The sequence below is a fragment of the Trachypithecus francoisi genome, unplaced genomic scaffold, assembly GCF_009764315.1.
Source record: "Trachypithecus francoisi isolate TF-2019V2 unplaced genomic scaffold, Tfra_2.0 Lachesis_group17, whole genome shotgun sequence".
In the NCBI taxonomy this organism is placed as follows: domain Eukaryota; kingdom Metazoa; phylum Chordata; class Mammalia; order Primates; family Cercopithecidae; genus Trachypithecus; species Trachypithecus francoisi.
Genome location: NW_022681462.1, coordinates 25,070,445 through 25,086,457, shown reverse-complemented (window position 1 = coordinate 25,086,457; position 16,013 = coordinate 25,070,445). Strand labels below are relative to the sequence as shown.

At 52.3% G+C, this 16,013-nt stretch overlaps 3 protein-coding genes across 15 annotated transcripts; 1 reads left to right on the top strand and 2 right to left on the bottom strand.

Annotated features, from left to right (window-relative positions):
* The first annotated feature begins 4,258 nt into the window (after nt 1-4,258).
* On the top strand, nt 4,259-8,880 carry MOGS (mannosyl-oligosaccharide glucosidase). The gene is made up of 4 exons (XM_033175182.1): nt 4,259-5,354; nt 5,528-5,754; nt 6,558-6,754; nt 6,929-8,880. Exons 1-4 carry the CDS (start codon nt 5,003-5,005, stop codon nt 8,664-8,666), a joined length of 2,514 nt encoding a protein of 837 aa, XP_033031073.1. The 5' UTR covers nt 4,259-5,002; the 3' UTR covers nt 8,667-8,880.
* A 175-nt stretch (nt 8,881-9,055) lies between these two features.
* On the bottom strand, nt 9,056-12,103 carry WBP1 (WW domain binding protein 1). 13 transcript variants are annotated; one of them, XM_033175186.1, is made up of 6 exons: nt 11,288-11,773; nt 10,845-11,133; nt 10,411-10,485; nt 10,218-10,320; nt 9,914-10,090; nt 9,056-9,742 (listed from the first exon to the last, which is right to left on the bottom strand). In XM_033175186.1, exons 2-6 carry the CDS (start codon nt 10,983-10,985, stop codon nt 9,282-9,284), a joined length of 957 nt encoding a protein of 318 aa, XP_033031077.1. In that variant the 5' UTR covers nt 10,986-11,133; nt 11,288-11,773; the 3' UTR covers nt 9,056-9,281. The 13 variants fall into 13 exon arrangements, 6 of the variants coding, with proteins under 6 accessions (XP_033031077.1, XP_033031076.1, XP_033031078.1 ...); XM_033175185.1 differs by having other exon boundaries at nt 10,845-10,964; XR_004428199.1 differs by having other exon boundaries at nt 9,519-9,742; nt 10,401-10,485; nt 10,864-11,133.
* INO80B (INO80 complex subunit B) lies at nt 12,011-14,951 on the bottom strand. Its single transcript, XM_033175183.1, has 5 exons — nt 14,806-14,951; nt 14,383-14,575; nt 14,045-14,163; nt 13,706-13,875; nt 12,011-12,636 (listed from the first exon to the last, which is right to left on the bottom strand). Exons 1-5 carry the CDS (start codon nt 14,912-14,914, stop codon nt 12,106-12,108), a joined length of 1,122 nt encoding a protein of 373 aa, XP_033031074.1. The 5' UTR covers nt 14,915-14,951; the 3' UTR covers nt 12,011-12,105.
* Nucleotides 14,952-16,013: the final 1,062 nt, after the last annotated feature.

The window sequence follows — 16,013 nt, the reverse complement described above, 5'->3', positions numbered from 1 at the left end:
CTACTCAGAAGGCTGAGACAGGAGGATCCTTTGAGCCCAAGAGTTCAAGGCTACAGTGAGCTATGGTTGCACCGCTGTACTCTAGCCTGGTGACAGAGCAAGACACCGTCTCAAAAAAAAAAAAAAAAAAAAAGTTCTGAAATGATCTCTCCATTCCCATTCACTCTATTCATCATTATTGCCTTCTGCTACCCAGTCTATTTCCTAAACATTTTTGCTGCCACTTAATTTTATCATTCCAAAGCATGCAATTGGTTTTATCTCTCACTACTCCCTGTTTAAGAAAACAGTGCCAGCTGGGCACAGTGGCTCACGCCTGTAATCCCAGCACTTTGGGAGACCGAAGTGGGTGGATCATGAGGCCAGGAGTTCGAGACCAGCCCGACCAACATGGTGAAATCTCATCTCTATTAAAAATACAAAAATTAGCCAGGCATGGTGGCGGATGCCTGTAATGCCAGCTACTCAGGAGGCTGAGGCAGGAGAATCACTTGAACCCAAGAAGCGGAGGTTACAGTGAGCCGATATTGCACCACTGCACTCCAGCCTGGGCGACAGAGCAAGACTCCATCTCAAAAAAAAAAAAAAGAAAAAAGTTCCTAAAGTGTTTTTCATACTTCCTCAACACTCATTAGTGTGGACCATGCAATCAATTTAGGGAATTAAACCATTCTTTTTTTTTTTTTGGAGACAGGGTTTCACTCTTGTTGCCCAGGCTGGAGTGCAATGGCACCATCTCGGCTCACTGCAACCTCCACATCCCAAGTTCAAGCAATTCTGCCTCAACCTTGCAAGTAGCTGGGATAACAGGCATGCACCACCATGCCTAATTTTATATTTTTAGTAGAGACGGGGTTTCTCCATGTTGGTCAGGCTGGCCTCAAACTCTCGACCTCAGCTGCCCACCTTGGCCTCCCAAAATGCTGGTATTACAGGCATGAGCCACCGCACCCAGCCTAAACCATTCTTAAAAAAAAAAAAAAAAAAGTAGGCCGGGTGCGGTGGCTCATGCCTGTAATCCCAGCACTTTGGGAGGCCTTTGCAGGCAGATCGCCTGAGGTTGGGAGTTAGAGACCAGCCTGGCCAATATGATGAAACCCTGTCTCTACTAAAAAGAAAAAAAAATTAACTGGGTGTGGTGGCGGGCACCTGTAATCCCACCTACTCAGGAGGCTGAGACAGGAGAATTGCTTGAACCCAGGAGAGATGCTGCGGTGAGCCAAGATCACGCCACTGCACTCCAGTTCAGGTGATGGAGTGAGACTCTGTCAAAAAAAAAATAGAATAAAAATTTTCAGACTGAGGCTGAGTTCAGTGGCTCATGCCTGTATTCCCATCACTTTGAGAGGCCGAGGTGGGCAAAATCACCTGAGGTCAGGAGTTCGAGACCAGCCTAACCAACATGGTGAAACCCCATCTCTACTAAAAATACAAAAAATTAGCCAGGCGTGGTGGTTGGCACCTGTAATCCCAGCCACTTGGGAGGCTGAGGCAGAAGAATTGCTTGAACCCGGGAAGTGGAGGTTGCAGTGAGCCGATGGCACCACTGCACTCTAGCCTGGTTGACAAGAGCAAAAAAAAAAAAAAATCAGACTGCATGGCACTTAGAATAGGAAGCTTAAATAGATTAAGTCATGCTTTGTCACCCAGACTGGAGTGCGGTGGCACAATCGTAGCTCACTGCAGCCTCCATCTCCTGGGCTCAAGCAGTTCTCCCACCTCAGCCTCCCAAGCAGCTGGGATTGTTCTCCCACCTCAGCCTCCCAAGTAGCTGGGATTACAGGCGTGAGCCACCATGCTTGGCTTAATTTTTTTTTTTTTTTGAGATGGAGTCTTGCTCTGTTGCCCAGGCTGGAGTGCACTGGAGCACAATCTTGGCTCACTGCAACCTCCATCTCCTGGGTTCAAGCGATTTCCAGCAAATTTTTGTATTTTCAGTAGAGACGGAGTTTCACCATGTTGGCCAGGCTGGTCAGGAACTCCTGATCTCAAGTAATCCACTGGTCTTGGTCTCCCAAAGTGCTAGGATTACAAGCGTGAGCCACCGTGCTGGGCCCTAATTTTTTTTTTTTTTTTTTTTTTGAGACGGAGTTTTGCTCTGTCACCCCAGGCTGGAGTGCAATGGTGCCATCTCGGCTCACTGCAACCTCTGCCTCCCAGGTTCAAGCGATTATCTTGCCTCGGCCTCCCAAGTAGCTGGGATTACAGGGGCGCACCACCATGTCCATCTATTTTTTTGTGTTTTTAGTAGAGGCAGGGTTTCACCATGTTTGCCAGTCTGGTCTCGAACTCCTGACCTCAGGTGATCCACCCGCCTCAGCCTTCCAAGGTGCTGGGATTACAGGCGTGAGCCACCACACCTGGCCAACCCTAATTTTTAATTTTTTTTGTAGATGGGGGGCTCTCCTCATCTTGTCCGGGCTGGTCTAGAACCCCTGAACTCAAGCGATTCTCCTGCCTTGGCGTCCTAAAGTGCTGTGATTACAGACGTGAGCCACCACACGCAGTTGGAAGTATTCTTTTAGGAAACTCGTTTTAAGTCTGTAATCCTGTATATAAGTTGTGTGTGCATGTGTATCTGTACATACTGGGTTGCACTATGGAATTATTTCTTATTGTGGGTTGTAGGAAAATGGTTGAAAGCCACTGCTTTAGACACCTTCACAATGCTCAGCTAGGTAACAAAAGATCTGTAGTCAGTGGCCTGCTGTGTACTTTGCCGGATACATTTCCCATGACCCTCCCACAGCAGCATTACTATACCTTTTCCCTGTCTAAAAGGGTGCTATCTTCAAAGGACTGTTTTTCCCCTCCTCCTTTAAAAAAAAAACTAGGAGGAGGCAGTATACTGTTGTAATGAGCCAGACTGCGTGGGGTTGAGATCCTAGCTTTGTTCTTATGTAGCTGTATGACTTTAGACAAATTATTTAATCTCTCAGTGCCTATTTCATTTGTAAAATGAAAATAATAGTACTTTCCTCATTGGACTGTTGAGGAGATTAAATGAATTAATATCTGTAAAGTGCCTAAAACATTGCTGGGAGCATAGTAACTGCTGTTATCTAAGAGGCCTTATTTATTCCTTTTTTTTTTTTTTGAGACAGTTTCGCTCTTGTCACCCAGGCTAGAGTGCAATGGCACGATCTCGGCTTACTGAAACCTCTGCCTCCTGGGTTCAAGTGATCCTCCTGCCTCAGCCTCACGAGCAGCTGGGATTACAGGCATGCACCACCATGCCCAGCTAATTCTGTATTTTTACTAGAGACGGGGTTTCTCCATGTTGGTCAGGCTGGTCTTGAACTCTCGACCTCAGGTGATCTGCCTGCCTTGGCCTCCCAAAGTGCTGGGATTACAGGCATGAGCCACTGTGCCCGGCCTAAGAGGCCTTATTCTAAAGTCAAAAGAACAACCTGAATTTGAGTTCCCCAGCTCCAAAATTAACTGGCTGTTATTTTGGGTCAATCTTAACTACTCTCCTCATCTGTAAAAATCGGGGTGGTCTGTCCAGGTGTGTTGGCTCACACCTGTAATCCCAGCACTTTAGGAGGCTGAGGTGGTTGGATCACCTGAGGTCAGGAGTTCGAGACCAGCCTGGCAAACCTGGTGAAACTCCATCTCTACTAAAAATACAAAAATTAGCTGGGCGTGGTGGTGGGTGCCTGTAATCCCAGCTACTCGGGAGGCTGAGGCAGGAGAATCACTTGAACCCTGGAGGCAGAGGTTGCAGTGAACCGAGATCACGCCATTGCACTCCAGCCTGGGTGACAGAGCAGGACTCCGTCTCAAAAAAAAAAAAAAATCAAATTAAAAAAAATGGGGATGGTTGAACATGCACTGAGTGCTGGCATTGTGCTTCTAGATTGTGAACTTGAGGTTGGGGCCATTTTCTCTGAGTCCCCAGCACCTTGCATAATGCAATAGAGGGTATACAATAAACATTTGTTGAATTGATAAATATTTAGCATCTACCTTACGCCTATAATTGATTAGTACTGTGATACAAAGATGAATAATGAAACAGGTATGTAATAAGTGCTACAATAAGGATGTGGACAAATGCAATGGTAGCAAGAAAGACAAAAACAGGACTGACCACTGGGTTTGGTCAGATGATTGTTTAATAAGCAAAAAGTCTACCACCAGTGGAGAGTGGGGCCAGAAGTCAGATTACAGTGAAATATAAGTGGTCGTGTTGCATAAAGCATCAGTATTTTCTTTCCTCCTTTTCTTCCTTCTTTCTTTCTTTCCTTTCTTTTTTTGAGACAGAGTTTCACTCTTGTTGCCCAGGCTGGAGTGCAATGGCCGGATCTTGGCTCACTGCAACCTCCGCCTCCCGGATTCAAGCAATTCTCCTGTCTCAGCCTCCCGAGTAGCTGGGATTACAGGCACCCACCACCACACCCGGCTAATTTTTGTATTTTTAGTAGAGATGGGGTTTCACCAAGTGGACCAGGCTGGTCTCGAACTGATGTCAGGTGATCCACCTGCTTCGGCCTCCCAAAGTGCTGGGATTACAGATGTTAGCCTCCGAGCCTGGCCACATCAGTCCTTTTTCTTTTTTTTTCCCAAGACGAAGTCTCGCTCTGTCGCCCAGGTTGGAGTGCAATGGCACAATCTCGGCTCACTGTAACCTCCGCCTCCCGGATTCAAACGATTCTCATGCCTCAGCCCAACGCTAGATTGGTTTTTCCGAGCCTGTGAACTCCATGGAGTTGCCAGATAAGCGCAGTCCCGGTGGACCAACGCCCAGGACGAACGCTGTAGACTAACCCTATGCCAAGCCGCAGGCAGTGGTTCCGGACTCTGGGACTTAACCTAACGTGGCGGGGCGGGACTTCCGGAGGGAGGGTGACGCGGAGGCGGAGGCGCAGGCGCGGGCTGGCAGGTGTAGCTGAACGGACGGTGGTCGCTGGGGCGAGAAGCTGGAGCCGGAGAGGCAAGGCAGGACCCCGGCTCCACTGCCGCCTCTCTGAGCTCTCGCGACGCGGACCTCAGTGCCAGGATGGCTCGGGGCGAGCGGCGGCGCCGCGCAGTGCCGGCAGAGGGAGTGCGGACAGTCGAGAGGGCGGCTCGGGGAGGCCCCGGGCGACGGGACGGCCGGGGCGGCGGGCCGCGTAGCACGGCTGGAGGAGTGGCTCTGGCCGTCGTGGTCCTGTCTTTGGCCCTGGGCATGTCGGGTCGCTGGGTGCTGGCGTGGCACCGTGCGCGGCGGGCGGTCACGCTGCACTCCGCGCCTCCTGTGTTGCCTGCCAACTCCTCCAGCCCCGCCGTGGCCCCGGACCTCTTCTGGGGAACCTACCGCCCTCACGTCTACTTCGGCATGAAGACCCGCAGCCCGAAGCCACTCCTCACCGGTAACCGGGCCCCAGGGCGGGCAGGCAGGCGGACTCCTAATCTGGGCGCCCCAGCTTGAAGCCAGATCAAGGGTGGGGAGGAATGGATCAGGAGAGTTATGAAGAGGGATGACCCAGAGACCCGGAGGGACAGGTCCCCTGCTCTTTGACTTACGTGGCCATTCTACCCCCAGGACTGATGTGGGCGCAGCAGGGCACCACCCCGGGGACTCCTAAGCTCAGGCACACGTGTGAGCAGGGGGACGGTGTGGGTCCCTATGGCTGGGAGTTCCACGACGGCCTCTCCTTCGGGCGGCAGCACATCCAGGATGGGGCCTTAAGGCTCACCACTGAGTTCGTCAAGAGGCCTGGGGGTCAGCACGGAGGGGACTGGAGCTGGAGAGTGACTGTAGAGCCTCAGGTCAGGGCCTCAGGACACCCTTTTCTCAGCCCAGACCCCCTCTATCCTTCCCTTGCTGCCAGCAAATGCAGCATGAAGTGGGCTCTGGCTGCCTGGCTTAAATCCTGCCTTAAACAACTGCCTCTATGAGCATCTCTAAGCCTTGATTTCCTTGCTTGTAAAATGTAAAATGTAGATAATAATGGCACCTAACTCACAGGACTGTAAGAATTAAATGAAAAAGAGGCTGGGCGCGGTGGCTCACGCCTGTAATCCCAGTACTCTGGGAGGCTGAGGCTGTCAGATCACCTGAGGTCGGGAGTTCCAGACCAGCCTGGCCAACATGGAGAAACCCTGTCTCTACTAAAAATACAAAATTAGCCGGGCATGGTGGCGCATGCCTGTAATCCAAGCTACTCGGGAGGCTGAGGCACGAGAATTGCTTGAACCTGGGAGGTGGAGGTTGCACTGAGCCAAGATCGTGCCACTGCACTCCAGCCTGGGCAACAAGAGCGAAACTGTGTCTCAAAAAAAAAAAAAAAAAAAAAAAGAAGAAGAAGAAGAATTAAATGAAATAAACTGTGTAGAGTTCTTAGTGTAGGACATAGTACAAAAGTATACTGTTATCTTCCAGGCCACCCAGTGCAAGGCTCTTTATCTCATCCCACTTGGGTGTACCTGGTTACCCTCAGTGACCCTCAGTACTGCCAAATGTATGTTGTTTACATTACCCCTGCCTACTGTTCCTTTCCCTCACTAAGGCTGATTCTCAAGAGAGAATGCCAGTCTAACACTGTTCTTTTCTGTCCTCCTTGGTCACTTAGGCCTCAGGTACCTCTGCCATCCCTTTGGTCTCCCTGTTCTTCTATGTGGTGACAGACAGCAATGAATTCCTAATACCAGAGGTTGGGTCCAAAGGGCAGTTGAAGTTCATCAGTGGGCACACCAGTGAACTTGGTGACTTCCGTTTTACACTTCTGCCACCAACTAGTCCAGGGGATACAGCCCCCAAGTATGGCAGGTAATTGGGGGAAGAGAACGTTCAGGGATGGAAGGGGTGGTTATTCCCATTTTCACTAGTCTCCATGTCCCCTGCCTGCCTCCCAACCTGACTCCTGAACATTTCGTATTTCTCTTTATAGTGCCCACTGCCTTCTCTTGAATAATATTTCCTATTTATCTTCTCCCTTTCAAGCTACAATGTCTTCTGGACCTCCAACCCAGGACTGCCCCTGCTGACAGAGATGGTAAAGAGTCGCCTAAATAGCTGGTTTCAGCATCGGCCCCCAGGGGCCTCCCCTGAACGCTACCTCGGCTTGCCAGGATCTCTGAAGTGGGAGGACAGAGGCCCAAGTGGGCAAGGGCAGGGGCAGTTCTTGATACAGCAGGTGACCCTGAAAGTTCCCTTTTCCATAGAGTTTGTGTTTGAATCGGGCAGTGCCCAGGCAGGAGGAAATCAAGTCCTACCAAGACTGGCAGGCAGTCTATTGACCCATGCCCTGGAGAGCCATGCTGAAGCCTTTAGAGAGCGCTTTGAGAAGACCTTCCAGCTGAAGGAGAAGGGCCTGAGCCCTGGTGAGCAGGCTTTGGGTCAGGCTGCCCTCAGCAGCCTCCTTGGTGGAATTGGCTACTTCTATGGACAAGGACTGGTATTGCCAGACATGGGGGTGGAAGGGTCTGAGCAGAAGGTGGACCCAGCCCTCTTTCCACCCCTACCTCTTTTTACAGCGGTGCCTTCCCGGTCATTCTTCCCACGAGGCTTCCTTTGGGATGAGGGCTTTCACCAGCTGGTGGTTCAGCGGTGGGATCCCTCCCTCACCCGGGAAGCCCTGGGCCACTGGCTGGGGCTGCTAAATGCTGATGGCTGGATTGGGAGGGAGCAGATACTGGGGGATGAGGCCCGAGCCCGGGTACCTCCAGAATTCCTAGTGCAACGAGCAGTCCATGCCAACCCCCCAACCCTACTTTTGCCTGTAGCCCATATGCTAGAGGTTGGTGACCCTGACGACTTGGCCTTCCTCCGAAAGGCCTTCCCCCGCTTGCATGCCTGGTTCTCCTGGCTCCATCAGAGCCAGGCAGGCCCAGTTCCACTATCTTACCGCTGGCGGGGACGGGACCCTGCCTTACCAACCTTACTGAACCCCAAGACCCTACCCTCTGGGCTGGATGACTACCCCCGGGCTTCACACCCTTCAGTCACCGAACGGCACCTGGACCTGCGATGTTGGGTGGCACTGGGTGCCCGTGTGCTGACGCAGCTGGCAGAGTATCTGGGCGAGGCTGAGGTGGCTGCTGAGCTGGGCCCACTGTCTGCCTCACTGGAGGCAGCAGAGAGCCTGGATGAGCTGCACTGGGCCCCAGAGCTAGGAGTCTTTGCAGACTTCGGGAACCACACAAAAGCAGTACAGCTGAAGCCCAGGCCCCCTCAGGGGCTCGTTCGGGTGGTGGGCCGGCCCCAACCTCGACTGCAGTATGTAGATGCCCTTGGCTATGTCAGTCTTTTTCCCTTGCTGCTGCGACTGCTGGACCCCAACTCATCCCGCCTTGGGCCCCTGCTGGACATTCTAGCTGACAGCCGCCATCTCTGGAGCCCCTTTGGTTTACGCTCCCTTGCAGCCTCCAGCTCCTTTTATGGCCAGCGCAATTCAGAGCATGATCCCCCCTACTGGCGGGGTGCTGTGTGGCTCAATGTCAACTACCTGGCTTTGGGAGCACTCCACCACTATGGGCATCTGGAGGGTCCTCACCAGGCTCGGGCTGCCAAACTCCACAGTGAGCTCCGTGCCAATGTGGTAGGCAATGTATGGCGCCAGTACCAGGCTACAGGCTTTCTCTGGGAGCAGTATAGTGACCGAGATGGGCGAGGCATGGGCTGCCGCCCTTTCCACGGCTGGACCAGCCTTGTCTTACTGGCTATGGCTGAAGACTACTGAAGGGAGGGAGAGGAGGGGAGCCAGGCCACTCATGCCACTCTGGCTCTAGAGGGACAAAGGCTTCTGGCTTCTGCCCCCAGTCCCTTGGATACCAGTAATTCAAACCTTCCTCATTTCATCTCAGGTGTCTCCTTACTGTCATCCCACATAGCCCTGGGGTGAATGTGAATTCAGAGTCTATTTTTCTAAATAAATTGGAAAAAACATTTTGAACTCTATTGCTTTTGCCAGATTTGCCTCACCAAGAGGCCTGAGGTCAGTCCAGGCCTCAGGATTGTCTGCTGTCCTCAGGGAAGGTGGGGTCAAGTGGCCATAACCTGTCCCCTTCAAACCCAGTCAGGTCAAGTGCAATGCAGTGAGTTGAGCTTTAGTCCACCCAAATCCACAAGTGGCTGGTTCAAATCTCTTTAATGAGATCAAAGGCTCCTGTGTATATGTCTTGATGTCTTGCGGGGGTAAAGCTAGCACAGTCCCCCAAATACTGCCCCTCTCCTCAGCGCTCCAGCCCTTTCAGGCAGATTCTAGGTAGGCAGGAAGGGGCCAAAGGGAATGCAAGGAGGTGGGACTAGGGCTGTTTCTGGTGGGCAAGTAACCCACCCACCCTCTCAAAACTACTTATGGGATGTCCCCTTCACTGGAGGACAGCCCCATGGGAGAGACCTGCGGTACAGAATCTGGGGGCAGTGCACAAGGGGAATAGTCCTCCAGATCTGGCAGGGTGGCACTAGCCCTCACCTCCTTGACTGGCTCACCCCCACCGGAGGCAGGACAAGGGCAGAGCTCAATACCGGAGTCGCCAGTTAAACGGCGATAGCGACAGGAGGGGGGTGTGGGGGCAGGGCTCACCCCTGCCCCAGGCTCACCCTCCTGATGAGGGGGGGCACTCTGGTGGGAGGAAACACCTTCCACATTTGTTCCTTCAAAGTGGGCAGGGCAGCTGGATGAGGAGGAACACCAGGTTTGTTCTCTGGAAGCAGTCAAGGGGAGGCCTGGGGCCACAGTATAAGCAGGGGGTGGTGTGCCTGGGCGGTGAACCACATCCTCGTAGGCTGGGGGCTTGAAGGTGCTGAGGAGGCCTGCAGGGGAGAAAATTGGCATAATTGGTTGAAGGCAACCAGGTATAGGATGCTAGTTTTTATATTAGGGAAAAATACTTTGAAATGTGTAGAAAAGGGAATGTCAGATGATTTGGGGTCCTGGTTTGGGGAGGGCCACTGGTAGTTGACCTAGAGCATCAAGTCACTCACGAAGGTCAAGCAGTGAACCAGTAGGGAAAGGACCAGCCCCATGGCATGCCCCATGGTAGGCCAACAAGTTGATTTCACGCTGCCGCTGCTGTTGTTGCAGCCGGAGTTTAGCTCGTCGGTGGCGGAAGGCGCAACAGCAGCTAAAGAGGATGAGGACAGTCCAGAGCAGCCAGAACCCTGCAAGAGGCAAGGAGGGAGCAACTCAGGCATCTTTCATGCAGAGAAGGGGCCCTGAAGGCCGAAATTCTGAGGTCCAAGGGAGGGTGGGCACAGGGACTTGGAAACAGCCTTCTTGGAGACTTACACCAGAGCTCATAGTAGTAGGTGCAGCAGCCAGTCTCCCCACAGCAGTGACCACTCTCACAGAGGTAGGGCTGGTTGTTCACTCCCGGGCACAGCTCTCGAAGCTGGGGGCAAGGAGGCACTTAGAACTAAGGGAGATTCCAGCGCAGGGCACTGTCCACCCCCACCTCCTGCATGCACATACACAATCCCACCCTGTGAACCAAGTTCAGCTTGGAGAGATGGGGGAAGTGGAGGATGCTGAGAGGAGTGTTGAAATATCTGAAGGGCTGTCAACGTGGAAGAGGATTTGGAATAGCAAGAATCAGTCTAGAGAACAAGACAAAAGTTTGGACATACAAAGAGGGAGATTTCAGGTCTGCATATATGAGACTTCCTTCACACTCAAGCCTCACCCTCACCAACCCCCCTAACCCCATCCCCCCGGTGCTTTCTGTTAAGGGAGTGTTTTGGCAGAAGCCAGAAGACAGTCTGAGATAATCTCAGTCTCAGACAACGGGCAGGGGAAGGTCATTTCCAAAGCAAGTTGCTTTCATTATCCTGCGCAGTTCACTACCCCCACCCCCAAATGGATCTTTCCACCCCTGGGCCTCAGGCTCCCTAGGACAGAGGAGGGGCAGTGTGAGACCCAGAGCAGTGCTCCCAACCAGATGGGAAGCTGTGGATGATAAAGGATGGCATCCAGGGCGCGAGTCTGGGTTCCAGCTCTTCTCCAAATTGCTCCCTCAAGAGAAGACGCTGCCGGACTCTGTTGTGACAACAGGCACATAGAAAAAGATCACAAATAACTGTTGCAAGACAGAGGGAGCCTCCCTGGGGCCTGCCTCACTATGCCTCTGGTCACTGGAGAGCCACCGCAAGCTTCCACTGCAAACATGGGATGGGGTCTATGAGGCTACAGGAAAAGTCTGCTGCATCTACGTTACAAAGTTTAGACAAAGAGTGGGACATATTTAGGAACTTCACAGTACCTTTGGCTCCGTGAGTTCCTCCCCCACCCCCAAAAGGAAGGGACAAGGAAAGGGGAAAGACAAATGGCTGTCGTGATAGGCTTTGGAGCTGTTGGGATACCTGCTGTTGCGATGCCCGAAGTGCCCCCCAGGCCTCCTCGCTGCCGTTCCCGCTGCTGGCCCGAGCCATGCCTCCACCTACAGCCCCCTGAGGACCACAGCCTCCTCTACCGCCAGCCGCCCCGCCCCTGCCACCTCTGCTGCCACCGCCATGGTCCCTGCCCGGCCCATCTTCGCTGCCGCCACCATCACTACGCGGCCTAAGCTTCCATCCGGGGAGAACTCCACCAACTAGGACTCAGATTGCTCTGCCCTACCAATCAGCATCGTCCCTTAACGGACAGGCCAATAGGAACAGATAAGAGGTTTCTCCCTGTGACCAATCCACAGCAGCGCCTTCGCCGCTCTCCCAGACAACAAGAGCTTGTACAGACAAAGAGTAGGGGAAGGTTCGACCCACAACCCTGACTGACAGCGACAATAGCCAATACAGACAGCAGAACAGGCTCTGGCATATCAACCAACCAACAGCCGCCCCGAAGACCAAGATTACCGCTGATTGGCTTGCGCCATGTCTTCGGAATGACGCCAAATGCCGGAGACCGCCAGGTAATCCCGCCTGTAAGAGGCTGGGTCCCAAAAGTCGGTCCGACTCTGGGCGCAAACCAGCCCAGTTTCTTGCGGTGCTTTCCAAGCCCCAGGCATCGACGCAAGCTCCGACAGGGGCAAAATATGTGTATACCGGAGACTGGTCTGCCCACAACATCCCACTCCCCCAGTTCTGTACAAGCCAAAGCACCAGATGAAATTTAATAGGGTGGGGAAGACACTCAAGAGCGGGCATGGGACAGGGCGCAGAGTCCAGGTTAGGTAAGGGCCTTACGTAGCCAAAAGGGGGGATCCAGGGCCCTCGGGCCCCCCCAGCCGCATCTGCAGGTTGATGCGGTAGCACTGAAGACTGCAGAGTGCCTGGCCGGTGCGAGAGCAAGCGTAGCGGCGCGGATGGGGACAGCCGGGGACAGAGCAGCGCGGAGGCGGGCCTGAGGGGGATGGCCGCTGAGACACCGCCGTGGGGGCGGGGACGCCAGGTGGGAAGGAAAGGGTGGAACCCTGTGCTCCGCTGCAGTAGCGAACCATGGGAGCCGGAGCCGCAGCCCGCCCTCCCCGCCGCTCGCCCCGTGCGGCTCCCCGGCCTCCCCGCCCGCTGGTCGCCGCAGTCTTGGTGAGGCGCTCGATAGTCTGGTTCTTGTGCTCTTCTGCCCGCCGCGCCGCCTGGAGCCGCCGCTTACGCGCCCGCTCCTCGCGCTTCAGCAGCATCTCCTCTGTGAGGGCAGGAGCTGGACAGCCCTCAGCCACAGGCAGCGGCAGCATCGGGGAAGGCTGACTCCGCGCCTTCTGGAGCAGAGCTCGCTAGGGAGAGACAGAGACGGGGTGCTGTCTGAAAATGAAGGAGGATGGAGAGGCGAGGTCGGCCAGATCGGGGGAGGGGAAAGAAGGGACATGGAAGGCAGGATCTTGAGCAGCGCAGGCCTTGGGAGACGGGATATTAATTAATAAGCACCCTCTCCAGGACACCTTCCATAGGTTCCTCTCCATAAATACTGCCTCATCCCAGATCTCCTGACATTCAGCTTTAGGTCCTTAACTCTCAAGGGGAGAAGCATCAATAATGTTGCCTGCCTGACCTGTGCACCAAAACTGTACCAGCTTTCCCAGAGATCTGTTGTTTCTAATCTTATCTCAGTAAAGAGTATCAGTTGGATAACTGCTGAAGCCAAAATCCCAGGCTTAGCCTTGATATATTTTCTCTCCATTCCCCTCCCCAAAAGTATCTACTTCCAAAATATAGCCATATTTCATATGATTTTCTCCATCTCCACCACTTTGGTCTTGGTTAAAGCAACCACTGCCTCTCGGCTGATTACTTCAACAGCTTCCTAGTTGGTCTCCATACTTCTATCTCGTCTCCACGGAGATTCATTCTCTACAAGGATGCCAGAGTAATCTAATGAAATGTAAACCAAGTATGTCACTTCTCTGCGTACAGCTCTTCAGTGGCTTGTCCAGTTTTTCTTCTCCTTTACTCTGCTAGACATGTTCCAGTCTCAACGTCTGTGCGCCTGCTGGTCTCTGCTGGAAAAGCTCCTCTGGTATTGCAAATGTTATCGCTTCAGAGAAGCCTTCTCTAACTACCCTAATGTCTCTCTTCTGTCATTTTCTACTTGTTTGTTTACGCCATTTCTATTTCATCACCCTATTCTTTCTGTCATAAACCATATAGCTTTTTGAAATTATTTATTTACTTATTTACTTCCCAGCCCCCCAACACACACACTAGAATACTAGCTCCAGGAGAACAGAAACTTTGTCTGTCTTTTCTCCACTATCGATATCCCCACTGCCACGCAAAGTGCTTGGGTCGTGGAGAGTTCTCAATACTGTATACTTTGGTGAGTGAATAAACAATGAGCCAACATACCTGTCGAGCAGTAAGCAGCCGCTCATTGATCTCCTTCTTCAGGTCTCCATTATCATCCAGCTCCCCCTTCTCCAGGGCATCCAGCCACCTCTGTTCCTCCTCTTCCTCTTGACCCCCTAACCCTCCTGATAGGTCCCGAAGTGGAGAGGGAGAGAGATTACTGTCTTCATCTGGGAAGGAAGTTGGGGAAAGAAAAATAGAATTGTTTAGATGGTGCACCCCAATTTGGCTGAGTTAATACTGGGATATGGAAAATCCTAACCCATTTCAGAACCAACCTTCTTTCCTTAGGCGGGTATAGTAAGAAACCCAGTTTCCCCACCTCCAGATCCTTCTCACCCAGCCAGGCACGGTACTGCTCAAGGGGGACTCCTTCCATGGGTTCCTCTTCATTATCCACAACCATAAGGGGAGAGGGTGAGCGAGGCCCCTCTGGGATCACAGTGAAGGTAGGAACACTGCAGAGAAGCAACACTACTCTTTAAAATGAGCAAGCGTCTCCTCCTCCTACGCAGTAGCTCCACCCAACTTTGCCCACCCTCTTAGACTCTTGCTGCCTAAACCTGGACCCTGAAGTCACAGTGTCCATTCGGTCTTCTAGAAAGCCCAGTCGGCTTCTAACTACTTTCTCTGCTCCTAAAGTTCCCCTTATAAAACTTTGACCCTCTTGGCCTCACCTCTTGGTCCCCAGGACTTGTCCCCCAAGCTTGATTTTGAGTTTGAGCTGGGGCTTGGCAGGGGACGGCTGCGTGGGCCCGGCGTCTTCTTCCTGATGATGTTTCTTCTTGTGTTTCTTCTTGTGCTTCTTGTGTTTTTTCTTGTGCACTCCATGGCCATGGGCACCCGCCAGGCTCAACTCCAGGGCTTCTCCTGCGGAAGGAACGCCTGTCGACAGTGTTCGGCCGGAGGGTGGCAGGGGAAGCCCTGAATAACCTAAGCCCCTACGGATCCCACCCTTTCCGCAGTACTCTCTGTTACCATAACAACAGCACCGCCTTTCTCCTTCCCACCTGTGGCCGAAGTACCCTGGACTCTCCGAGGAGAAAGAACGGGAATTCTTTTCTAACACGGCCTAAATTGCTTGATCTATCCGCGCTTACCCGGCTCAGGGGCCTCCATAGCCCCAGAGGTGCTCCCACGCCGCCACAGCTTACTCATGAAGTCCTGCAAGGAAAGGGGACTAGAAATGGTTGGGACACACGCAGACATGCCTTTTCCGCCCCGCGGAAAAACTGGAGCCAGCAAAATAACCAGTTACTTCCCGTTCGTAGCAACCATCCTTGTGCGGGGCACGCTTCGCGTCCAAAATCGTCCCTGAAAAACAAGAATCCTTCCAACTAACGTTCCGGTCCCTCTGAGGTCGGGACCGCCCAGATGGGCAGGGCTTTCCCCTGGCTCCGCCTCCCCACACTAGATTTCAGAGCTCAACGCAGGTGAGTCAATTATTGAACTCGAGTTTGGTGAATGTATACGCCAGACCAAGTGCGGGAAGCTAGTCTAAGTGGATGCAAAGATGAATATGAACACCGCCCCTGTCCTTGAGGAACTCACAGTTGGGTGGAGGAATACATAAACTATACTGATGACAAAATGGCCGAAATGCTTAAACAGCACGAGTGCCCTAAGAGCAGAGCAAAGCAAACGCTCTTAGGTATTTAGACTTCAATTTTCATAAGTAGAGGAATAAATAAATGAATTACGGTGCAGCTGTACAATGTGGAACACCATACTGCTAAGAAAAGTTGAGTGATAAGTAATTAATGAGATTGACAACAGAATTTTAACAATCTGAGTGTCCTAATGAACTTGGTATATCCATACAGTGGGATGTCAAGTAGCTTGGAAAAGAAATGATGCGCGCCAGAAGGCTACCTAGGAAATTGGTAAGAGTCATTTGCTGATGAGCAGATGGAGAACAAGGGTGGATGGCTACCTCTTTTTTATTGTACCCTTTTGCGCCTTTTGAATTTTGTATAAAACGTGTATATTTTATCTCATTTTTAAAAAGATATAAAAGCAGGTAGGTTTGTATGTGTTGATACATGAAATAAGAAAAGTGAATTCCCCATTCTGGCTAATATGGTGAAACCACATCTCTACTAAAAACACACACACAAAAATTAGCTGGCTTGGTGGCACGCGCCTGTAGTCCCAGCTACTCTGGAGGCTGAGGCAGGAGAATCGCTTGAACCCGGGAGATGGAGGTTGCAGTGAGCCGATATCGTGCCACTGCACTCCAGCCTGGTGGACAAAGCGAGACTCTGTCTCAAAAAAAGAAGGAAAAAAAGAGAAGAGAAAAGAAAAGGAA